The 27,499-nt window shown below is 38.1% G+C and overlaps 1 protein-coding gene across 1 annotated transcript in view; it reads left to right on the top strand.

Moving 5' to 3' along the window:
• Positions 1–27,499, top strand: part of LOC145689582 (gastrin/cholecystokinin type B receptor-like) — a 209,236-nt gene that overhangs the window by 164,317 nt on the left and 17,420 nt on the right. The window contains exons 6-7 of the mRNA XM_081763762.1: positions 12,900–13,060; positions 21,990–22,145. Of these exons, the coding sequence (XP_081619888.1) occupies positions 12,900–13,060; positions 21,990–22,145 (317 nt within the window). The remainder of the gene's footprint in view (positions 1–12,899; positions 13,061–21,989; positions 22,146–27,499) is intronic.

The raw sequence follows: 27,499 nt of genomic DNA on the forward strand, positions 1-27,499 counted from the left end.
GTAATACTTCGATTCTAACTTTTATTTAGAATTTTAAAATTTATTTTGTATTATGAGTAATAGAGATTTTGACAATAATGCTTACAATTTTATGTAGATTTGGAGATTTTCAGATGATGGGCCCCTTTATCATACGGTTTCTATTCATTACTTTCAATACATTGTTCCTTTGATCCACTGTGTACGCATATATGATCCACTGTGTACGATGGTGGTACACAGTGAATCACTTTACAAGCATTAGCGTTAACTGTAACTGTAAAATACAGAGCAGCGCTTCATATTAATAAATTACTTACGAATGTAGTGGAGACATGTGTCCATGTTCTACACTAAACAAATTCCAGTAATAGTTGCATTAAACGGATTTATGCTGAAAGTTTAAAAAATTGATCCACTGTGTACTACCCTCCCCTATATATATATATATATATATATATATATATATATATATATATATATATATATATATATATATATATTGCTAAATTGTGTACAGGACGCGCGCTGGTTACTATAAACCGACCAACTTACGTAAAGTAAGACAATTTTCAATTTGTCAGCCTGTCACCTAACATAACACTATAAATTGGGAACGTTCCAAGTAAACTTGTTGATGTGTTCGAATGCATCAGATGACGTGTTTGATCTGTGGCAATTCTAAGGTAACGTTTTTATCGTTCAGCTCATACTGAAATACTCTGTACATAATGTCACCCTTACAATATTTTTTTAAAAATAAGATTAACAAAATATTATTAAAATATATCAAATCGAACACATACTCCCTTCTTCATTTCTTGGTTCAAGCTTGCACAAAGGAAATGCAGATAGATTTAGCACTCAGTACAAGTACACATCTATGTGTGGTACGATAAAATCTGTGACTATCCTATTATTACGCATAACTGAAATTTCATCTAAGGTTCCTACGTAATAAATAAATTCTACATTGGGTGTTAACAGATTAAATAAAATATTGAATTTGAAACCATGCAATGTTAAACAATAGTCCAGACAAATATTCCATCTTCATGTTTGTTACATAATATTGATTTGGTAGTTGGCAGAACGAAAAAAAAAAAAAGTTGGACTCCTTATTCCCTTTATAGCCTCACACGTGTAATATGGAGAGTAGGTACCCGAGAAAAGAAAGGAAGATGACATATGAAAGCGTCCACGTATGCTACTGTGAATTTTTTATGCTAGTGAATGAAATTTTTATAGCAAACTTCATAAACTAAAAGATAAAAAAATACATAGGAACAGGGGAAAACCAACAGAGCAAAGCTAAAAGTTCGAGTTTTGATGCAATATTAAACTACAAAAGGTATACTGTTTTGTTGTAAACTAATGGATTATATCTGTATGTCGCTCTTTCGGTTAAAATGGAAAATAAACTAATTGGAATTTCCGCACAGTATTATATTACAAGTTTTAAAATTAAGATGTTCTTAATCGTATTTTAAATTGATCTTATTTTAAATTAAATTTTAAATTGAGTATCAAAATTAAAACTTGACACATATACACCGCACGACAGTCTACATCAAAACTAACGCATGTTATATTCAGCAATACATGGCAGCACATTTAGATTCACATCCCACTAGTTCTCAACTGCATTATTGGCAATATTTCTTAAATTCAGTAGATCTTTAATTGTCATACGATCACCAATCAACAATGAACCTTCGTACCCATAAAAAAAAAAAAAAAAAAAAAAAACAGGCGAGGCGCTTGGTGGCTCAAAAGTAGACTTTACCTGTGCTGTGAGGGGTTCGTAATTCCATCTCAATCTATATGTGTTTCTAGTGATGACAGTGTGCCCATGAGTTTTCCTGGTGTCCTCCGGTTTCCTCTCACGTGATTATTCCACAAATTATTTTACAATCATTATTAGCTGACTTCTTTAGACTACAGAGCATATTCATGAAACAAAACTGCGAGACTTATTTAAGAACAAACCTGGAACAAGACTTTATATAACATTCAATGGTCACATAAGGTGTGAAGTTAGTCACACATTAGTCACAGTCAGAATCTACAAATAAATCAATAATACTTACGAGGGAGGTCCATAAACCGTGGGAGTTGAATTTTGATGAAAATTTGTGACAAGATTCTGTTCGAGTTGCTAAGTAACGTAGTAATAGTCACTCGATGCGCAAATGCTTCGTTGAGCTGCTACACCGACGCCATCTTGAAATCCTGTAGGCAATGTCCAAGAATACCCTTTTAGCACAAAAATGAAAAAGCTTTTGATATATCTGACTTCAGTATTGTAAACCAAGGTAGATCATCTATATGCGAGAGTACTTCTAGTGCATGATTGCCATCTTGAAAGGCGCCATATTGAATCGCCGTCAAATATGATAAAAGGCAAGGGGGTCATGTGGGGTATCAAATAGCACTGGAATTTACTCCTGAATTCATTTCCGTAACCAAAGTTTAGATATCTGTTTTCACTTCAGAGTTAAGAGCTCTCTTACCCACAGGAACATATAAAAACTGTTCTAGTTAAACTTGTGTCATGAAACACGATCGTGCGAGCACTTGCATGATTTTAACTAATGCAGTACAATAGCAACTATACCAATCAGATCTTGAGACTAGTAAGAGAAATCGTTAATTAAATTGAAATTTCTGTAGTGAAAAATGGAATATCAGCATACTACAAGTTATACCTATTTCAAAGTGCGATGGAATAGACTGTTGGTCGATGAAACACATGCCTAATAGTACTGACAAGCAGAGAATACCAAAGGGATTGTTCGGATATATATTAGAAAAATTATATAAACTGGAACATATTAGTTGAACGACCAAAATGGTTCGGATTCCACTATAATCAGTAGGTCCACGTCTCCTTTAGCGTAGCAGGCGTGTGGGACGTTGAATTGTATCAAACCAAAAATCTCTTTTAGGCAATTTTACGTGGTCCATTATAGTGTGTTAAGTTTTATTCTCCAATCTAGAAACCTTACGCAAAGACCATCATTGTTGCAGAATATTGCGTTCCTTTCCAATACTCATATTTGACGACCTATAATTTACCGTGCATATTACGAAGTTAAAATACTTTGTATTTATTGACAGTTTCTCTAAATACAATTGATTTATTGCTGCCACATTGAACAATGAAGGAGATTTAAATTATTAGTTCACAGCCAATTCTTAGAAGATACACCTGCAAACTTAGAATTCACTTTTATTGTGTCTGTTCTGCTATTAGTTATAAGAGAATGTATGCACAACTGCTAAGAATATGTGGCAGTAAAGATTATTACAAGATTCAATTCCAAGTTACAATCCATAAAACAAGCCTCTTTCTTCCTTTTCCCATCAATATAAAATAATTAAGTATCTGCATCTTTCCACCTTTAACGATAAAACACTTGCTTATAATAAGGGCAAGACTAGTTTTCATATCAAAACTGTAATAAATATCTGATTGTAGCAGGTGTTCACTTGTTCGGTGTACAAGTTATATGCCAGAATTTTCATAAAAAAATGCATTCTGTTGTGTATCATCAATTTTGTTCGCCAGTCTTAAAGGACATGCTTGCATATGCATGGCAGAAATGTGGGTACGTAACAGGAGTAATGGTTGGTTTATTTACAAATGTTCTGAAGACTAGTAGAAAATAGTGTCTGTGGTCATGAAGATTGTGACGAAAGTGCATTTGTTAAGTGTTTGTACTGCTCCATGATGCTGTGCGCTAATCACTACGTTTTGGATATCCATCATCACAATTGAAGAGCAAAAGGTTAGTAGGTTAATATTTGCTTATGTGCAATAGTTTATATTATTTTTCTAATATTTTTTCTATTAATTTTCTAATAACTTCAAGACAGATTCTTTAAAACCATATGTGCCGTTCCACCTAACTTATATTACAGCATTTAAATGCTATGCATAATCGCAACACACACAGACTCATATATATAGCGATTTTGAAATAGGTATAATTTGTTACAGTGCTGCTATTCCATTTTTCACTACATGCATTTCAATTTAATTAACGATATTTCTCACTATTCTCAAGATTTGATTGGTATACTGGCTATTGTAGATCAAATAACTACTATTGCATTAGTTAAAATCATGCAAGTGTTTGCACGACCGCATTTCATATCACAAATTTTACTTCCTCAGTTTTTGTATGTTCCTGTGAGCGAGAGAGTTCTTAACTCTGAAGTGAAAACAGATATCTAAACTTTGGTTACGGAAATGAATTCAGGAGTAAATTCCAGTGCTATTTGGTACCCCACATGACCCCCTTGCCATTTATTATATTTGACGGCGATTGAATATGGCGCCTTTCAAGATGGCGGTCATGCACTGGAAGTACTCTCGCATATAGATGATCTACCTTGGTTTACAATACTGAAGTCAGATATATCAAAAGCTTTTTCATTTTTGTGCTAAAAGGGTATTCTTGGACATTGCCTACAGGATTTCAAGATGGCGTCGGTGTAGCAGCTCAACGAAGCATTTGCGCATCGAGTGACTATTACTACGTTACTTAGCAACTCGAACTGAATCTTGTCACTAATTTTCATCAAAATTCAACTCTCACGGTTTATGGACCTTCCTCGTTAGTCTACTCAAAAGCTATGAAGTAACTCAAAAGGAGAACTGAATAAGTTTAAATCATAAATTATTATAAATACACTTTGACTTGCTTTAGTACAGCTAAGCAAATAACTGCTTAGTGCCTTATGCAGAAACATTTTGAAGTATGATAAGCGTCATACTAAAGGCCTGACTACTGCAGGAAACATATGTTAGACGAACTATTTACTATAATACTAGAGTGGGTCGTTTTGCCACACTTTTTTACGCAACGAAATGTAATACCTGGCAAAAGTGGCCCACCCACATGGACATTACAGGTATAGATTTTTTTAAAAAAATCAGATAATATCTTCTGTGAGAACTATTGCCTCAAAGTTTCAAAATTACACTGAAAAATTCAAAAAATACCAAAATTGTTCATTATTTTTAGTTATGTTAAAGTAAACATATTTTTGGATTTATACATGCCAGATGCTATGAAAACTGGCATTCAAGTTTCAAAATGCCAGTTATATGCCCCTGCAGTGGGATAGGGGTGCCTCCTCTGGGGCCGGAAAAGGGGGCAAATTCAGTACAATTAAGCGTTTCTACAACTACTTTCGTCCTTGCCTTTTCCTTTTACTGGTGGTTCATAGTGATAGCAGAGCATTGTTATTTGTCAACATGACACTCCCACCCCTCCACCTCACAATACTGTAACGCCCTTCTGTCTCGATCTGCGTAACTCAGCGTCACTATCAGGAACGAGCCGGATACGCTTCAAATTGGGCGCCATTTCTCAAGCGCTATATTTGGTTACTGTTGCCTTCAGCTTATATGAATTGGCCGTTACAGATAATAGTTTGCTAAACACTATTTTCACAGAAAATTCTGTATTTCTTTTTTTAAAAAGTCAATATTATTTATTATATCACAAAAATGACTTCAGTGATAATGAAGCAGACCTTGAAGAGAAAGCAGAGGAAAGCTCTTCTGTGGAATAGACCAAACCCAGAGACAGATCATCTAAAGAGAAGCTAGATTTGACTGAAACTGCTATGATTGCTCAGAGATGCAATGTAAGTGAAAGGGTTGCGGCACATATAACATCAACTGTGCTTCAGGCAGCTTTAAAGGCTGGAATTATAACTTCTCAACAACTTAGCAACATAACTCTGCTTTAATTGTGAACAGGAGCAAAATAAGGCGTGCGAAACTTAAAGTTGCTCGGAATTTAAAATAAAGTTCTAGAAATGATGATCCCATTAAAAGCCTATACTTTGATGGTCAAAGGGAAGTCACTAAAAACACACGCAGGTATCGTTAGAGAAGAGCACTTATCACTTGAAGCTGAACCTAAATCTCAATACGTTGGTGACGTGACACATCCTCTGGCTCTGGTCATGACGAGACCACGGCTATTTTCGAGTACAACATGAACCAAATCTAAGGTGACTTTGATGAAGTTGAGGTTCCTGGGTGTGATGGAACAAACACTAACACTGGTTGGAAGGGAAGTATTCGTCGAAAATTGAAGGAACTAACAGGCTATTTGCCTCTTGCATTTTAATGAACTGCCTTTCCAAGCTCTCTTCACGCATATTGGTACTAATTCAAGCCCCTATTCTTACACAGGTCCCATAGGTTGAAAACTATCTGACTGTGAAAAGCTTCCAGTGGTGTCATTCAAACCAATAAAATGTGACTTACCTTATCATAGTCAGAAGAGCTCAGAAAACTCAGTAAAGACCTGAGATACTTATCTCAAGTCTTCCATTGCTAATGGTCCTCGTCACGTCTTTGAGACCATTCATAGGCCTCGATACTTACCAAATGAATAGCAGGCTGTAATCCGTTCATCCATTCAGACGAACGCATTTCTCACATTCCCAGAGAATGTTCTTTTTGTCATGAAGACTGATGGTCTACTTGCTGTCCGACAAGATGCATTACATAAGATTCGTAGTGCTCGAAAACACGAAGCAGAGAATCTTCATAACACTATTAGATATAACATCATTCCCAGACTGAATTTTGAGTCGAAAGATTACACTCAAATGATCTTTTGGGAAAGCACTGATGTTTCAATAAATGTACCACCAGTTCTAAGGACGCTATCAAACAAATAGCTCATGGACAAACTTTCACTTTCTGAAAACACTGTGCCAGAATAGTCCTCCACCGTCTATCCATGCCACACGATGGCAGTGGAATGGATATTGAAATTAAGCATCCTCTCGAGTATGTGGCAGCGATGCTAGGGACGGGATGATCAGGTCAACCTTACTTTCTAGGCAAGCTGTGTCTAAATTGCAATCAAAGTCCCAATTTGTGACAATTTTTCCTAACAGTGACGAATTCAATTAGTTCATCCGTCCCTTTATATGGTTTGTTGGTTGGGTAGGGTTGGCGCAGGAGCTCTAGGTGCAGCCATCTCCACGTGGTAGACTCTGGGACGCTTGTACAGCCTATATGACCAGGTGAGCGAGGACCTGCACAACCGCTTAAATGTACTGAATTTGCCCCCTTTTCTGGTCCCAGAGGAGGCATCCCTATCTCCCCAAGAGCACATAACCGGCATTTTTATACTTGAATGTCAGTTTTCTAAGCAACTGACATGTATTTAACCAAAAAATTTTTACTTTAACATAACTAAAATTCATGAAGAACCTTGGTATTTTTTCTAATTTTCAATGAAATGTTGAAACTTTGAGGCAACCGTTCTCACAGAAGATATTATCCGATTTTTTAAAAAAAGATCTATACCTGTAATGTCCATGTGGGTGGGCCACTTTTGCCATGTATTACATTTCGTTCCGAAAAAAAGTGGTAAAACGCTGCACCTTAGTATGATACTAATCACGCGCCAGAACGACTGTGGATAAGGCCCATAGATATCACTGCACAGAAAAACTTAAATATGTACATTACAGTGACGTACGGCGCTTCACATATTCCTTCGCCCGTTCAACATTACACACAGGACTTTTCGGCTGTATTAAACTCTGCAGTATCTCAGTTTGGAACTTTATCTAGTGCATGTGTGCTTGTTCAACCATCGTCGATTCTTGGATCCATGAAAAACCGACACAAGAGTGACTAGTGCGAGTGCTGTCCCAGTCGTCAGTGTCGCTTCGACGTCCTCATGTGTCGTTACTAACTCTTCCCAGAAGCGTTTGCAACAAACTACATCAACTCAATACCTATTCAAACGCAAAATGCAAGATGGTGAACCTCGACCAGGAAGCTCCGGACCCTAGTGCTGCTCTTGTTGAATCAATTCGAGCACTCACTCGCCACATCAAAGCTCTCTCCCCAAACCAGCAACACAACGCTCAGCAGTCTCCAAGGAATCACGGAGCATCTTTTGATGTCGACGCCGCCTTGCTGTATCTCAGATCCCGGCTTAACGACCCCACCGTCGCCAGGAGAGATACCATTGAGCTCCGCCACATCAACATCTCTTTTCAAAATATCAATCAATTGGTAGAAGATAAGGCATTCCTCATCGAACGTATTCGACTCCTCTGCATTGCTCTGCAGTACAACTGAAGGCTCGCCGCAGCCAATGCCACGGTTGCATCCATTCCAGGAGTTACAGTCAACTTACCTCCCCATCCCTTTGGGACCACGCCCTCGAGGGCAGGGCAGGTGAAGAAGGCTCAGAATGCAGCTAAGCCCGAGAAGTAACACAGTGGATTTCCGGACTTCGTTGCCGGTGGAAGATGCTCCTGCTAACCCCCTTGAGGACCCTCCGGACGCACCGTGGGAGTTACACGATTCATTAGCTGATCTCATCTTTGACCTTGATCTACAGACAGATGATATTCGATGGCCACCTGAGGATCGCCGTGTTTTGTTTCTTTATATTACTCAAGAAAGGAACATCGGCGCAGTGAATGAATGACTTTGCAATTGAAGAACCGTGATTTTATCTTCCTGATGACTGGAACTTTTGGCACGACATAATAGAACAATTCAATGGTATGCCACGCCAGGATATTCCCGAAGAAGAGGATCGTCCCTCAGAAGATAGTGTCAGTGAAAGTCATGATTCTTCCTCGGAAGATGTTGGTGAAAGTAAGCCCAATATTGCTATCTTCTCACTTAATCGAGTTTTTCCAAGTGTAGTGAAAGAAACACCAGAGACTTTTTGCTGTACGCCGGAGGTAAATCATCGTTCCCAAGCTCCTTGTCCTCTACGTCGCAGTTGCCCATAATACGCCTTGGTTCTCCAGGATATGGAAGATTCAGGTATCATTGAAAAATCAGATTTAATTGTTAATTCTTTTATTTTTTCATTCCCAAAGGGGACTCTGTTCGTGTCATTTACGGTTTTGCGGACTGGACACTTTTCTATATACATGTTTCTCACTTTAATGTACATGTTAAAATTAGATTTGTGTGAAAGTTTTAAACATGTTTCATTAGGTCTACATACCAGGCGCTTTTTGGCATCAAATGTGCCGGGGATACATACCGTTTCATTAGACATGTCTTGGGTTGGGCCTTAAGCTCTTTAATTATACTGAGATTTATTACTTTAAAACTTCGTCTCCATATTGGACACCTTTTTATTTTTTTAGTATACTGTGATATTTTGTTACTAGGCTCACCAGAAAAGTTCATTCAGGCCTTCAATATTCTCTCTCACAAGTAAACCTTACGTTTGGGTGAATCGAGTTGCTGACTGAGACACATATGAGAAAGTAGTACTAAATGCGGTCAGTATTTCAGTGAAGTTGTAGGTGCGAAGCTCCAGGGGCTTAGGAAATACAGCTACCAGAACATCACATGGAAGTACAGAATAGTCTTCATACAGTTGGAGGTAAAATCTCTATAAGACCTCTTGTAACGACAAAAGGTGAATAACAAATATATGGGTACATATTAGGACTAGGGGGAAGTCGTATAGTAAGGGTATACCTGACGGCGGCCATCTTGAAATCCGCCATTTTGAATTAAGGTTAAGTTTTTAAAATAGGAATAGGGTCATGTGATACATGATTTAAGGCGCAAATTTAATCAGAAGAACAATGGTGACGTTAATTTTGATTTACACGCAATTGGTAAAAAGTTACAGGGAAATTAAATATTGTTGCAGCATATGTATTAGTCCTTTACCCCACCTTGTAAATTTTGTGTTAATGATAATAATTAAATAAAAAGCAGGTGGATAAATATTAGGCCTATGGAAAGAGTTGCCTTGATGGCGGCCATGTTCAAATCCGCCATTTTGAATGTGTCAAGTGTAACTCGATTGCCTTTGTCAGGTGTGCTCACTGTGAGCAGAGCATTTATGCAAGTCATGCACTCTTTTCTGAACTACATATTGATTGTACTAATTGGGGACTTTTCTGGAAGAAAGACCCAAGTTCAATTATGAATCAATTCCACTTTGGTCATTTTTCCTTAAATTAGCAACTTGTTTATGCGATAACAAATGCTGGTTAATGATAAAGCAAAAATGGTTATACCGTTGGATTTATGGTAAAATTTGCTATTAATAAGGCGTCAATGTTATGCGTTTTGTTTAAAACTTTTGTCTGATTCAAAATGGCGGATTTGAACATGGCCATCAAGGCAACTCTTACCATTGACCTAATATTTATCCACCTGCTTTTTATTTAATTATTATCATTAACACAAAATTTACAAGGTGGGGTAAAGGACTAATACATATGCTGCAACAATATTTAATTTCCCTGTAACTTTTTACCAATTGCGCGTAAATCAAAATTAACGTCACCATTGTTCTTCTGATTAAATTTGCGCCTTAAATCATGTATCACATGACCCTATTCCTATTTTAAAAACTTAACCTTAATTCAAAATGGCGGATTTCAAGATGGCCGCCGTCAGGTATACCCTTACTATACGACTTCCCCCTAGTCCTAATATGTACCCATATATTTGTTATTCACCTTTTGTCGATACAAGAGGTCTTATAGAGCTTTTACCTCCAACTGTATGAAGACTATTCTGTACTTGCATGTGATGTTCTGGTGCTGTATCTCCTAAACCCCTGGAGCTTCGCACCTACAACTTCACTGAAATACTGACCGCATTCAATACTACTTTCTCATATGTGTCTCAGTCAGCAACTCGATTCACCCAAACGTAAGGTTTACTTTTCAGACTACTTGGGCCTTTAATGTAATTAAGTTTGATTTAACACCTACTCGTCGCTTTTTGTATTTGGGCATTTGGATTGATTTTGATCACAATTAGATATCAATTGGTGATAGGTACATCAAATTGTTCACTCATGTCCTATTCATTTATATCGCTAACAAAGGGTCAGACAAATGTTCGCAGGATACATTGTTTGGTGTGCAGCTGTGACAAACCTAACATATCCTATTGCCTACTCTGTGTAACATCAAAAGTTTATGCATTTAATATGTAGTGTACTATTTCATGTCAAGTCTCGATCTTGCCCGATATGGCAGTAGCATTCCTTTACTCATTTCTGCCACGTTGACGCGACTCCCACTTCGATCACTGTCGTAGACACTTCTGGCAACTTGTATTTCAATAGACTAATTTTACTGAGTTACCTATCTTTGTAACGGAATTTTTACCTGCATCCTTTGCAGTCATGATATATTGGCTGTTGTATATTGTTCTACTAGACGCATATGTCGAGTACATTATCTGTTACCCATTGCTCACGTTGTTTATTTCTTGAACAATTTTCAAATTGTACATGTACCAAGTGAAAAGAATAAAGCAGATGGGGTCTCACGAGCCTTCTGCTCGATCCTGCAACTACCGTCAACCAATCAGAGCGCTCCACCTGGCAAACAGGTTAACAAAACCTGAGAGCCAGTGGGAGCAGCTCAGTTTGAGCAAGTTGGGAGTTGAAGCAGGATCGAGCACAAATGCTTCCTTTTGGAGTTATAGGACAACGAAAACATGAAAAATTGAAGTTTAAAGGTCCAAAGCTCCAAAACTATGAGACCTACTGTAATCGGGTCAAGACTTCACTTAGGAACTGTTATTTACGGTATCCAAAAAAACATGTTTCAGAATCCTAAAGTACTCACGCAAGAGTTTTTATACAGGGAGTTTTGCTATAGGCATATACAGTGAAACCTCTACTAACGGACACCTCTATAAAGCGGACACCTCCCGTAACGGACATATTTTGTAATCCTCAAACACTGTAATAGGAAAAATCATATTGGTAAACCTCTCTAAAACGGACACTCTCTAGTACGGACACGGACAGTATTTTCTGTCTTTTATAGGTATTATTTACCTCTGTGTTACGGTCACTTTCTCTAGAAACAAGTTAAAAAATATAGTAAAAATACATTTTTAGTAATTCATACATGTGTCATCAAGGAAGCATTGTGACAACATTTTGCCGCCTCAACTGTCTGCTCAGCAATCCAGACGAAGCATTATCTGTTTACCAACATCCTCATGTTCTTTGGTTGCATTTCACTCCCACTCAACCTGGTTTAGATACAAAAGTGATTGACAGTTGCCTGCCGCCTGCGATGACACGTTATTCTACTGTCCTTCTGGAATCTCTGACCAAGTAGAAGACAAATTTAGTATCTTCTCCCCTCGGGTACGCATATTGTGTAAAAACAGACACTACTGGACTGCAAATAATCCACAAATTAAAGGAACATACTGAAAACGTAGTAAGTAGTGATAAGTGTGAAGTGCAGAAAACTGTAACATCTTATTTCCATGTTGTGTCTAGAACATAGAGTATTGAATGGCAGAGGATAATGCAGGTTCAGTATCATTTTGGTAATATTCGTAAATACATGATTCATGCAATTATTTTTCTAATTGGATATTACATTGTTTAATAGTAATTTACGAAAGGAAATATTGACACCTCCCTAAGGCGGACACCTCTCTATAGCGGACAATTTTTGATTCCCCACGGCTGTCCGCTTTAGAGAGGTTTCACTGTAATTTGAAGTACTCATGAACTACCACTACAAAAATTGATGCGGAAGTACCACAGGATTCTGAAACTTGGATATTTCGATAGGGCACATACTAGTTCCTAGATAAAGTCTTGACCAAACTGCGGAAGTTCCCATATTTTTGGAGCTATGGACCTTTACAACTTAAATTTTTCATGTTTTCGGTGGTCTGTAACTCCGAACGGAAGCATTTGTGCACCCAAGTTGGTCTATTCTTTTTGTCTTATCTTGACGTCAGGAATCACCTCCCAAACGTTGTCGGTGTTGTTTTGAAACATCCTATATTATATATATATATATATATATATATATATATATATATATATATATATATATATATATATATATATATTGATAAACTTCTATTTTATTCAATCGTTTAGGTGATCAAGATGCTTGTGGCTGTGGTAGTGCTGTTTGTTATCTGCTGGGCACCGCTACTCATCGATAATGTCCTGACAGCTTACGGTTTCCTTCCAACCCTTCGAACTGGGTCCTTAAAACACATGGCGACGGCCTTTCACTTAATGGCTTATTTTAACAGGTACGGTAAAAATTTCATCCTGCTTGAGATCTGTTATTATTATTATTATTTTAATGATATGTTTTATAATAAATTGTTAATTTTAATTCATTTATTTATGACTTCTAAGAAAACGATATTTTTCAATGTTTTATTAGGCGTTATGTAATAAAAAAATAGTATAAATTATAAGACGAAATTAGACGCTAGTTCTTTGCAAAGCGACATAAGTGCTACCTTTCAATGGTGCGAATCAAAAAGGTTGCTGCTAAATATTAAAAAGATGCAAAGTAGTGTCACATACTAAGATAATGAACTATGTATACTATTATTCAAACGTAAATTGAGATAGTGGACTATATAATTGAAGACCTAAATTGCAGAACGTCCCCAAGTCCACCGGAGTACTTTTGTGATTTTAGAAGGATAACAAGATTATACTTGGCATGCTATTCTGTCTAGTTGAAATTATTTTGTATTTTTTAAAAAAACAGTTTTGATTTCGATTTACGTATTATGCAAGTGAATAGCCCTTAAAACATAGATGCTAACATAAATAAAAGGCAAATTACGAAGAAACAGTGAACTTGGGATATTATGCAATTCAGGTCTTCAATTGATCTTCGAGTTACTCTGCAGTCAAACCTATCACTCGGTATTCATATCAACAGAGTAGTTGGTGAGGCCTTTAAGAACCTTGGCTTTGTAATGAGCTCTGGAAGTGATTTTTCGAACTTTAATGTCTTCAAAAGGCTACACCTACATAAAGTCGAAGGTGGAATATACAGCAATAATATGGAGTTCTAATAGTAAGAAATGTCTTTTTGATATATAAAGGAACAGTGTTATATTCGAAATTTGAGAAGTACGAAGATCTACGAAACATTCATTACAATCACTCGAAACCAGAACTCATTTCATTTTATTGTTCTTACGTAAAATAATTAATAGTGAAATAGATTCAGAATATTTGTAATCCGAAATAAAACTTCACGTCCTGAGAGAGCAACGAGACCCTATATTAGTATATTCAATTTCTCATCGCAAAGGACTAATGCATTGGATGTATCGCCTGTCAGAAAAATGTGTTTATTGTATAATAAGATGTCCAAAGGGCACCCAGAGATCGACATTTCTAGTTATAGAAAATATTTTATTCTAAATAAATGAACGATGTCTATCGTGCTATACGTATTTTAAAGTATAAAACATGTATACTTGTTGTCGTATTATGTTGTTATACGTGTATTAAAAGTGTATTATCATACAATGATGAGAAACTGTAATTAGGTATTTGCTGTTGTTTTCCGAAATAAAGGTTGGAGAATTAGTTTAATGTATATAAATGAATGAACGATTGAGGGAAAATGGCGACGTCAGCATCGAGGCTATATGTTCCCGTCACGATTGACTCGGTTGCTCATGACTGCAAGACTAAAAGAGGAAAAGGCTAAAACCAATAGAGTTGCAATGAACAAAGGCGCTTAAAGACAAAGCTAAAGTAGAAGATAAAAAATAAATAAGATAAAATATATATCAATAACAAAATATATAAAAAAAACATCAAATGCTTAAAGACAATATAAAATTTAGCAGCACTAAAACAATAAGAACAAACTAAAATAGCTCAGAGAACGTGAGCAACCCCACAGTCAGAAATGAATGTATGTACCTCGGTAACAACATCACCATCATCCCCCAAGGCACGGGCAAGTAGACAAGGCAGTCCAAGACGTTCTCTGTAATTTGAGTATCCAGGACATTCAACAAGAGTGTGCCGAATATTTAAAGGGACAATACATTCTTCACAATACGGACGGGTCAATCTCCGCAGCATTTACCAATGCGTCAGATGAGAGTAGCCTATACGCAAACGCGTCGAAGGCATTTCATCTCTATGCCTAGGCTGAGATGACGTCTGGCAGTGAAAAAAACAACTTGACATCGTGAAGTTTATTTTCAGTGGCCTGATTCCAACCCACTTGTCAGTGAGAGCGCATCAAGGTGTTAAAATAGCTACATAGATCGGAGCTAGGGAGACAGTGCTCCAAGGCAACAACGGCAGAGGTGGCGCTCTTGACAGGAGTGTCTGCGCGTTTGTTTCCCCGAATGCGACATGACCCGGTGCCCAGCAGAGAACGACGACAAAATCCATCCTGTTGCTGAGCGGATGGCATCTCACAAGAATATGTTGAACAAGGACATTTCGGCAAAAGACATTCTGTAGACTAACGATAACGCTCTCAGTGTCGGTGAAAACCAGCACACGACGTAGCGAAAACGTTAAAGCGTGGTGAAGGACAAGTTTGATGACAGTTAATTCAGCGGTATACACTGAACATAGGCGATGCAAACTGAGCTCTGAGCTGCCTTTGTCGGAAACAAAGGCACAGCCAACAGAATTACCATCTTTAGAACCATCCATATAAAACACATTAAAATCAGTGTAATGTTCGAGTAATGCTGCAAACTTCTGATAGTAGACCTGGGAGCTGGTATTTTGTTTCGAATAGGAACACAAGCGTAAATCAATACGTGGGAGCCGAAGCATCCATGGTGGGACAGAACCAAACTGGACCAGCGAGAGAGAGGGCCACACGAAATTGGCAGTGAGACAACTCTCGCACGCCTGGACGTACCATGGGTATGTAGCACAGCGACGTGGAGTATAGCACTCGTAAATCCGACCACCACGGAGACAGGGTCTGCAGAGATGGGCAAGGATACAACGCACATGTTTACAATAATTCAGCAGGATTCTCTCACGACGAAAGGTTAACCAACGTTCGTTGGCCTCAACACAGGCTGGCAACAGGACTAGTACGAAAAGCGCCAGTAGCTAGTCGGATTCCCAGATGATGGACTCTGTCTAATTGTCGCAGCAGAGAAGAGCGAGCAGATGAATACACAATACAGCCATAGTCTAATTTGGACCGGATTAGACTACGGTATAAACGAAGCAGAACTGTACAATCAGCACTTCAAGTGCGGCGGGAATAATAAATATATACATATACCTAGGTACATATACATTGGGTGTTCTAAAAATGCGCTCACGGACTAAAGAACATTGTTGTACAAGTTAAAATGAAGGGGAAATTAATTGTATACCTTTCGCGTCGTCGTTTGGAGACGCGAATTGGACTATATAGCATTATCGTAGATATAGAATCTCAGACGAGATCTACCAGTCCATCAAATAGTAACATCGATTCTTTCCAGATGCCAGAAACTTGTTAGACTTCGACGCTAGCACCACTTACTGGCGTAACAAGAGGTGTAACTGCTTGCTGTATTCGGGGAGCAATACTAATGGTTCCAAGTTAATCTGCGACGTTCCCATATAATGGCAATTTTGATTCCCCATAGCGGCTGAAGGAGACCCCAAAGGGTACATCATTATACAATACTTTCACTTTACTTTCAGCTGCATAGCATTCTGTTGTCCGTGGGCCCCATTTCTGGACCACACACTCACAATATATATAGGCAGTATTATATACAAAGAAGTGATGCGGACACCGTTACCCTTTGGTGTTGCGGGCTCATGTTACAGCAGGGGATGGACACCTGCGAAATGTATGGTTGGGGAAACATTCTTCTAATTTATCAAGTCTCTGAATGAACATTGTAACGATGGCTGCTTATATCTAGTTGATAACATATATCTGGTATACACTGTTCATTTGTTTATGAGTATTACAGGGCATATATATATATATATATATATATATATATATATATATATATATATATATATATATATATATACACCAAGTATTTTAGTGTAATATTCGTCGACTTAAATACTTTAATAATTATATAAGAGTATGTTGATGTTCTGGGGTAAATTATTTTCTTGTTCATATGTATGGTAGGAATTTGATATTAGTGAGGAGCAAGGGACGACGGAAAGATTACTTCTCATTGTAGTGTTCATGCTTAATTAAGTTTATATGTGTAGAGCCGCAAGTTAAAAGAAATCAACATTTAGAATATTTTTTTCTAAATTGTTATTTGTAACGTTTTATTCAAAAAAATTATTATTACATTAAAACAATATATCAAAATTTTGTCAAAACGACTTTATAGTTCACATTCAACACAGGTCAGACAAGCATGGGAAGACGGCATCTACTTAAACGGCTCACCCAACGTTGCTACAGCTAAGGGTGAGGGAATAATTCAGTAAGAAGATAAAACTATGTCCTAGTTTTTATTGTTGTTTGGTTCACCAATTGTTCTATTAATTGTTTTAAGAGTATTATATTTGGTACGGCAGTTATACATTTCATAGGGGGTTCCGACCATAAATTGCATAGGCTCTCAAGATATCTAAATCTATCACTGATTGAGATCATTTGGAGTAAGAAGTGGATTAAAGTTTAAAAATTCAAATATCGAGGTTAAGTGTGTTACAGCCATAGACTATCCTGGGTTACCTTCAGGACACAAAAGTTTCCGTCAAATTGGTGGGTGTTCTCGGACAACCGCCCGTTGACTTCTTGGTCCTCGTTGAGTGAGGTAATTGATGGGATTATACCGAGAGATTAAAGTAGGTACTCCAACAATCTTTCGTCATTTTCCGTCACTCTCTGTTAACCATTTGAATCTCTTTTCGGAGTTTAACGATTTATTACAAAGCGATCATATCTTCCCTATTGCCTTCGTCTCGAGCGTTGCGTTGCCACCCAATCTGTCTGAGTTGAGGAAAAAAATTACAAATTAAGGTTAATAAATTTGAAACGAGCATTTTAAATGAGCAAAATAGATAGCTATCTGTCGAACTGAGTTTGGGTGTATTTTACTTTAGGAAAATCCAATTTAATCGAGCTTTATGATTGAACACCTGTATCACAGACTAGATTCTGCTCAAACTTGAAGATCTCTACCAGCCTCGGGTAGGACATAAAATCCTTCCCGGGTAGGAATTTCCCCGTTCAATATTTTCGCAATAAATTCCCTCCTTGGAAATACCTTCGTAGGGGAGTAAATAAAGTTACTATTGTGAGAAGTCTGCAAATTATTTATAGCAATTCGTATGTATGTATTATATCTCCATATGCAATTAACGGGTGAATTAGTGGTATGAAAAAAAGACAAACAATTAAATTGATTACGATTTGACAACATTCTAAACAAAGTAGAAGCGAAAACGAGGTATTCTTGTTTCCCATAAACTAGTATGGATTCTTTTTTTTTTTTTTTTTTACAGTTTCTGTGTTTTGTTCTGGTAGTTATATTACATATTTTAACGTTTCAGGATACTTGAAAAAGTTATTACAAATTATCTTTTCTGAAATTTCACAAGGACTTGTAAAATATCGAAGATTTCCAAATATAGCAATAGGAATTAAGAGCAGTTTTTAGAATCCTCAGATGCGGACAAAATATTGCTGTCGTTGGTAAATGTGCCACGTATTTAAACATGATTGAATCTATAAAATGCTTGAGTGTACAAGAAAACGCTGTATAAAGTTCAAGAGATAAATTTCACGCTTCTTTCACAGATAGCGGCCCAAGATTTTCAAGTGTAAATATTTATAATGTAAATAAATCCGATGAAAACGCTCCATGTAGGTCTCGTAACACAAAACAAATTAACAATGGTTGAAGTAAATGACAGTTATGCTTCTACTTCGATTAAACTCTTATAACAAACCTGTGGAGTAATCTCCTGTTTTGTGGGAAAATAATTATAATTGACTCTGGCTTGTGTTTTTAATAAAATCAGGTTTCAAGGTGATGATTTCGTAAGTTTCTACTGCGACACACTTCTGCTCTATACAAAATTTCAATACCATTCACAGTAATCTGAAACGGGTGCGAAAATGTTGTTTGGGGGAAAAGATAGAAAAATTTATATGTGAAAATATGAGAAGTGGTGGTTCAACAAAACTAAATTGATTGATTGAGAATAAGAGACATCAGCAACTAGGCTATTTGTGACCGTCATGAAAAACAAGACTGGTCAAGCACGGACTGTCGCAAATAAAAGATTGAAATAATCATTGTAAAATATAAGAAATAAAACAAGCGTTACATTTAAGAACAAAAACCAGAAGTAAGATCTAAAATAATAGAGGGAACAAAAAATACAACAATTATAACAAATACAAAAAATAAAACTTTGAATAAGAGGTAAAAGTGCAGTAACAAAAAATAAAACAGAAAAGGATAAAGAAAGCTCAAAGAACTTGAGCAAAATCACCAGCGTGTATAAACCAAGTACACGTTCAATAAAATCAGGAGAATTCCCCAATGTAAATTCAAGTACAAGCGACAGTCTGTGACGTCGTCTGACAGATGAGTATTCACGACAGTCGAGAAGAATATGCCGTATAGTCAGTGGGACAATACACTCTTCGCAATACGGACGATTCAAACCACGCAGCAAATAACTATGCGTCACATGATAATGCCCGATACGTAAACGCACCAGGAGCACTTCATCTCGACGACTATAGCAAGAACATATACGCCACTCTCCATGCAGCGGCTCAACTGGGTGAAGTTTTTCATTTGCCTGGTCCCAACCTGCTTGCATCAACGTGTGAAAATAGGTACAGATATCGGAGGTAAGAAGACTATACTCCAGTGCAACATCGGCCAAGGCGGCGCACTTGGCAGCTGTTTCCGCACGTTCGTTTTCCCGAATGGCAGCATGACCTGACACCTAGCAAACAACGATAACACACCCTGCAGCAGTAACTGATGGCATCTCACAAGAATGTCTTCAAGGAGAACGTGCGTACTGAAGACATTCCGTAGGCTCATCACCAAACTCTAAGAATCGGTGCAGACCAGCACACGACCTAGGGAAAGTGTGAGAGCATGGTCCAAGGCAAACTTAACTGCAGTTAGTTAAGCAATATATGTTGAACACAGGCATTGGAAACTGAAATCTGAGCAGTCCGTGTCAGTGGCAAAGGCACAGCTAACATAATTTCCACCTTTAGAACCGACCGTCATAATATTTGTACGTCAATAGTAAACGTCAAATATAATTTGAATACACAATCATTTTAATTCTCATTTTGTATATAAAAATAATAGAAATCGCATTTAAAGCGAGGTCGGGAGAGGGAGTAACTGATGTCTAAGAAAGACAATAATCATAATCCTATGTTAACTCATCACGATAACTACCACAGCAATAAATTAACTTTCTCATTCATCATGTTAGCTTTTATGTGAATGGATGTGCATATACGCAGAGATTTTTATAAAATACAGATAAATGAGCCAGAGATGCACCAAAAGAAGCAACTGTTTGTTCTTATCGCAAAATACCTACGTTATTTTCCTGCAGAAGTACTAGAATGTACGAGTGAATGAACTTGTTCAATTTAGCACGAGGCAATTTTGAATAGGTTAATTTCTCTTTTGGTTTGTAACTTGAAATTACACTATCAATTTGTTATGTCAGACAAAATATTACGGAATCAAAATTTTATTATCTATTAAAGACAATCAATGAGAAACAAATTTTGTTTAAAATATTTATCTTCTTATCTTGAATACTAATTCTCCTATTAGACACGAATACGTCCTTAACCAAACCTAGTGTGTTTCGTAGCTACTTGATAAATGAAAGATGACAAATAAGTTGCTAAAGTACAATGAATTGCACGGGAAGAGGAGGTTAATTTTAAAATTTTACACAGGAATATTTGAATCCTTTCTAATTCAGATGCCATTAGGATACATATTTGAATTGAAATGAAATGATGAAACCCAAGCTCGAAGAAGAACTAACTATTTGAAAAATTCATTTCACGAGATGCAGTTGCTATCTTTTTTGTAAAACTGACAATTTCTCGTAGGGCACGAATTTTAAAGAACATGATTCGTCAGAAGTCAAGCCGAGCAAAGCGTTATGTTCAACAAATTATTTCGACCACAGACATGGTGTGAATTTATAGTGGATATAACGTTTGAACGCTCCTCCACCTTACCTTTATGATACGCATTTTAATGAATCGGACATGATAGAAATCCGGCTCGACCTACGTGCTAACTATATTCTAAAATTAACTTGAAATGATACAGTTACATTTGCGTGATGATGAGATACAACATACTGTAGAATTGAACGGGAAAGAAAGATGATGAAAATTGCCCATCTTCCTCTCTCTAAAAGCGGAACTTCAAAAACGTTTCAGTACGTGTCAACTACTATTTAATAAGGAAATTTCTCTTCCGATCATGAACAACCCGTGCTGTACTATGTGTTTTTTTACAATATCCCTTTCTTCCTTAAAATATGCTTATTAAACATGAATAAAAGATTAACGATAGATTAATTGTAGCACCATTTTAAAAGGTCTTTCAACGTCAACATCAATATTAAGTAAGTACATATATTTGACATGTGTGTATCAAAGAAAATAATATAAGTTAAAACTGAATCGTAACTTCATCCAACATATTAGCACGATATGTTCTCTCTGTGCATAGAAATAGCTCGTTACGAATTTTTTCCGACATGAAATCACCTAATAACGAATAACTTTCTTTGACACTTGTCCTAGTCACGATGAAGTAAATCGCACATCGTGATCACCATGTTATATCATTGTAATATCTCAATTCGGATTTACTTTTATCATTCCGTGTACGGTACCAGTGGTGTGTTTCATTAGTTAGAACCAGTTAAGATGATAAAAGCTATCTAGAAAACTTTGAAGGGAGGTCGATTCGTCTTATTGAAGGATTACAAAGTACAATGGTTAAAGGCTCAACGGAAAATCAGTACTACTTCGATGAGAGGCAAATTTCTTTATCTATCACAATGAATGTTTGTACAAGTATGGTTGTTAAGTTTTACGCTTCAATTTAAAGTACTTTTGGGTAGTTGTACAAGACAAAAAGGTTGTTCCAAACTGTTAATAATTTAATCTATTACTATGCAATCAAAATCGCAAGTAACTATGACCTTTCATTCTAGCTGCATCAATCCAATTGTTTACGGTTTCATGTCCAAGAACTTCAGGGAGAGCTTCTACAAGGCACTCTGCAGGTGTTGTCATCGGGGAAGAATTCCAAAACGGAATTTCTCTCTCTCTCAGACCAGGACAACCTCAGTTAGATACGCTGATTCTAGGTGAGATATATTTAGTAGTAAGATTCCTGTAGTCTGAACGAAATGCTCACATGAAGTTGACAAAGGCAATTAACTATCCACAACAATAAATTCTCTCTTTTTTTCAAATCTTAGTTTAAAACTTCATTCAATTTCTGACAAATTACACTTTTAATTCAACACACAAATATTTGCATTATTTGAGAAATTGAAATGCATATTAACTCGAAATCGTTCACAACAGTTTACACTGTGCGTGCTTTGTGTTCGAAGCTCCACGGATTGGTAAAATTTAATTCATTCAACATCAACTGAAAACCTCAATTTCCCATACTGCCAACACAGCAGATTACACATTGTACTAATGATTGTACAATTATAAGTAACTGTGTTAGTAAGAAGAAACCAATCCTAATGATTTCCTACAAGTTTCAAAACTAACACATATAATAAATAGTTCCTATAAAGAATAAATGTGACGCATTATTTCAGTATCTTACGATCAAAGAGTTAAATCGTAAATCAATAATAAGCTTGACACACGATTTTTCGATTGGTAGTACTTGATTCATTTACTATACAAACATGGATCATAAACAGTTATATTACACCTGCGAGCTTCAAATTCGCTGCTGGGTTTATTAAGGATATGGTACGATTTCTACACCATCCAAAGAAGGATTTTGTCACGCCGACAATGAATGGGAACTTGGTGGCTGCAGGAATGACCGACATTCACTTGTTTCATATGGAGCCTCTACAAAAGCAAGCTGTTAACCCGCCATCGGTAACATGTGAGGGAAACCCTCACTTTTATTTTTATTTCAATTCTGTATTTTTAGAACTTTGTCTATTGACCTGTGCTGCCACATAGCTGGAGATCTGAAAAATTGCCAGCAACCTATCACGCGTCCAGTGTAAATGAGAGCCTTGATACTCTAACCTTTTATTGTTTGTGAGGGAAAGCCAAGCACAAAACAGGAGCAACAAGAGAGGGGGCCTCACGATATCCTCAGCAAGAAAACTCACACTCACGGATATACCATGGACGTTTGGCGGGAGGACGTGCAGCATAGCGCTCGTAAATCTGACCAACACGCAGACAAGGTCGACAAGGATGGTCAAGAATACAACATACGCGAGCACAATAATAGAGAAGAAAGCTCTAATGACGATATGGCTTCAATATAAAGGTTGACAATGGGACTAGTATGGAACACTCGAATGGCTACTCTAATACCCAGGTGATGAACCGTATCTAATTATTTCAGCACAGAAGAGCGAGCGGACTAATATACAATACAGCCGTAATCTAACTTGGACCGGAATAAACTACGGTATAAGTACGGATCAGTACGCAGCAGATCAGTACGATCAGTGATGCATTTGCGGTAAAAAAAAGACGCGAAGGAGAGTCAGAGCGAGGAACAAGAGTACTTAAGGTTGCGAACATGCAATGCTCACAAGCGACGGTCAGAGACCAGACACAAGAAAGGAACCGTATCTACGAATGACGAACGGGTGCCATCGAGGTACAAGTCCGGGACAACAACGCAAGTGCGCAGCCGGCAGAAGTGAACACTCTCGGATTTCTCGATGGGAAAGCGAAATCCCGTCTCGTTCGACCAGCAAAAACGACGATTAATTGTCAGTTGAAGCTGTCGAGTAACGCCGCGAAACCGGCGGGAGCGACAGAAAATGACAAGGTCAACATAAAGCAGACCCGACACAGGAGCTTTGATCTGACAAAGAACACTGTTGACGGCGACAGCAAATAACGTGACACTAAGGACACTGCCTTGTGGAACACCATTCTCTTGCACAAAGCGCTCTGAAAGATGACATCTCACACGCACTCAAAAATGTCGATCGTAAAGAAAATTATTAGTAATATGTGCTATATGTCCACAAAGTCCCCAGTCATATAATTGTTTCAAAATACCGTAACGCTATGTTGTGTCATACCTCTTCTCTTGATCAAAAGAGATTGCAACAAGATGTTCCCCGTTGAGAAAGGCGTCATGAATATGACCCTCGAGATAAGCAAGAGTATCAGTGGCGCATCGTGAAGAACAAAATCCGGTTTGTTGGCTGTCTAAGAGCGAAGCTGACTCCAGAAACCAAACCAGGTGCTTGTTAACGATGCGTTCGAGTAGCTTACAGACAGAGTTCGTAAGAGCAACAGATCTGCAACTGAGAGGGCTTGTTGCGTCTTTCCCTGACTTCAAGATGGGAAAAACCATGGCCTCACGCCAAGCCGGAGGGAAAAACTGCTCAACCCAGATGCAATTATACAGTTGCAATAATGCAAGCCGAGTTTCGCGGAAGAGGTGGCGCAACATATCGTACAAGATAGATCAAGCCCTGGAGCAGCATTCGCCGACTGACAGAGAGCAGAATCAAACTCAACGATCTTGAAAGGAGCGTTATAAACTTCACTGTTCGCGCTACGGAAGTTTAACGGGTTACGCTCAAGTAGAGGGCGTGAACAAGCAAATCCTGGTGGGAAGTGATCAGACGCAGAGATAGTCGCGAAATGGTGTCCCAAGAAGTTAGCTATCTCTGAAGGGTTGGTCTCTACGACACCGTCCACAGTTAAAGATCACACAAAAATGGCAGAAGCATGGCCATTCAGAGAGCGAACCCAAGGCTACATGCTAGACATGGGCGTAGGATTACTAAGTGAAGGAACGTAATTCTGCCAGCTTTGGCGCTTCGAGGTCTTCACGAGACGTGCCCGAGCTGGCAGAATACGGAACTGCTGAAGATTGTCAGCAGTCAGATGACGATTAATACTTCCAAGAGCACGCCGACGTGCCAGGATAGCCTAACGGAGTTCCACAGACCACCATGGAACACGCCGGCGGGAAACGTCACCGCTGAATTCTGGAATGGAAACATTAGCAGCATCAGGAACTTTCTGCTCGAAAGCGTCTGCCATAGCAACTACAGATAGATCATCATGACAACGAAACTCACTGAACTCACTAAAGTTACGTCAGTCAGTAAACGTCAGATTGAAATGGCGGAGGGGTAGAGGAGCAACAGGGGGACCATCAAGAAAGAAGGGAAAATGATCAGCGCCACAAAGATCAGTGTGTACTCTCCATGTCAATGAGGTCAAGAGACCGGCACTGCACATGGAGAGGTCGATACAGCAGTATGTGCCATAGGCAGTGGAGAAATGAGTAGAACTGCCAAGGTTAAGGATGAGCAACCGAATATTCTCAAGAAGGCCACGACCGTCATTACGGACAGAACCCCACAGATTTTGATATGCATTAAGGTCTCCTAGAAGCAAAACTGGTGGATCGAGCTGATGAAAGAGCTAAAGCAGATCGGCGCTTGTAAAGGCTTCTGAGTGAGGAAGGTATAATGAACAAAATGTAAGCGGGCGAGAGAAGTATACTCGCACCACAACTGCTTGCAGTCGCGAGACATTGTGAATCTCTCGAGAATGAAAAGAATCGGAGACACATACTGCCACGCCGTCAGCAGCTGGCTTATCACATCGATACACCTAGAAAGAAAGTAAGACTGGGTAGGTTTAAAATGCGTATCTTGGAAACAGATGAGCACGGGTGAGTGTCATAGTAGTTGTGTCAATTCCTCACAGTGACTACAGAAGCCACTCTGGTTCCACTGAAGAAGCGCCATACTGGAGGAGATCAACGTTTGAGGGGAACTTTACCACGAGGTCCCATACAGTCCATTCCGTGTTCATCAGTTCGTCTTCCTCCATGTCAAATTTCAAATAGACTGCAGGTGGTTGACGAACCGGGGTAGACTTCGGTCTCTTAGGAGAGAGAACAATATCATTGAGCCTGCGTATATGCTGGCTAAGCTTCAGACCAGCGAGATAAGGCAATCGGCTGGAGTATGCCGAAGACCACCACTAACAGAAACACGAAGGATTTTGGCAAGTTCGCTTGTGGTTGCTACTGGGGTCTTGGGGTCACAACGATTCTCAGGGACAGTATCCTTCTGGGTGGAAACTTCGGACGTCTGTGTCGCTACAGATTTCTGAGAAGCAGCTGCAACTAGAACAAGTGGGACAGAAAGCGAAGTAAGAATGCCGTCCTTTAAGCTTAGCGTCAGCAGTTGAAATCTTCTTAACGACCATGAGCTTTCGAATACGTTTCTCGCGTTGAAAGGCTGAAGAGTCCCTAGACCAAGCGGAATACTCACCCTTGCTGTTGACACAGAAGGGCTTGGTCGCTGTACAGGCAGAATTTTATGATTCTGCAGATTCTGATGCAGGTGAAGACATTATTACGGAGCATGACAGAAATATTGAAGTCTACTGGTGAATGTGATGACATTTCTCCTAGTTCCAGTGTGCATTATCTGGAGAGAGAGAGAGAGAGAGAGTCAAGTTGACTGTGTGGAATGCTCACACACCACGACAATCAAAACGGAGAAGAAAGAACATTGTTCTTCACCCTCCTGCTGTTAAAGATGCAAATGCTAAAAACGCCCAAAATGCTCTATACGAAGGATAATCTCCGCAAAATGAGAATCAGCTACAACAGGAGAATCTATACAGCTGACACAAGTACGGACGAGATTTGCGCTTTCATATGACTCATGTGTTTGGCCGAAGTAATCATATCTTCTAATCAAATAGTACAAGATCTTTGGTGTACAGATGATACAGCACCAGACTAGACTCAACTCGTGATCCTCGGTTTGATGAAGCCAATACAGGGCAGATAGGAAGGGCTGCAAGCAAACTGGCCCCAATACGTTAAGTATTTGATTTATTTGTTCAGTGATGTAAGGACTGTTAATGTTAGTGAGTATGTGACTATTGATGAAATATTGCAATCCTGTGGATTTTAAATCTTCCAGTAGGATGTTAAATTGCAAACACAGAAACAAATTGCAACGAAATATACTGTTAATATAGTTAACTATTCATATGTTTTAATGAATTTCGGAATAGAATTTAATGTTACTGTATTAAGTTACAACCGAAAAAGGTTTTATAATGCAAAACATCAACTAAAAAATGCCGAAAGTGTAAGAATAATAATATTTTAAACGCATGCCTTTACGTAGAATGACGATAGACAAAGTTTTAAGAAAAGAGAAACGAAATAAATCGAAGGTGAGGGATTCCCTCACAAGTTACCCATCGCGTTACAAAATAGAAGTTACCGATGCTGGGTTAAAGGCCAATGTATTTGGCAATTATAATTAATGTGCAGAACAGAAAACATTCGAATAGTGCTCATGTCAGTGAACAGAAAACAATTGCTGTCGTTAGGAAAAATCAAAACTAGACGCTACCAGGGCCAGATTAAAGGGGGGCTGTAGTCCCGGATCTTCAGGAAGACAGGTGCTTCTACTCTAATCAAAATCTCAATTGACTA

The sequence above is a fragment of the Thermobia domestica genome, chromosome 7 (genome assembly GCF_964235325.1).
Source record: "Thermobia domestica chromosome 7, izTheDome1.hap1.1, whole genome shotgun sequence".
In the NCBI taxonomy this organism is placed as follows: Eukaryota; Metazoa; Arthropoda; class Insecta; order Zygentoma; family Lepismatidae; genus Thermobia; species Thermobia domestica.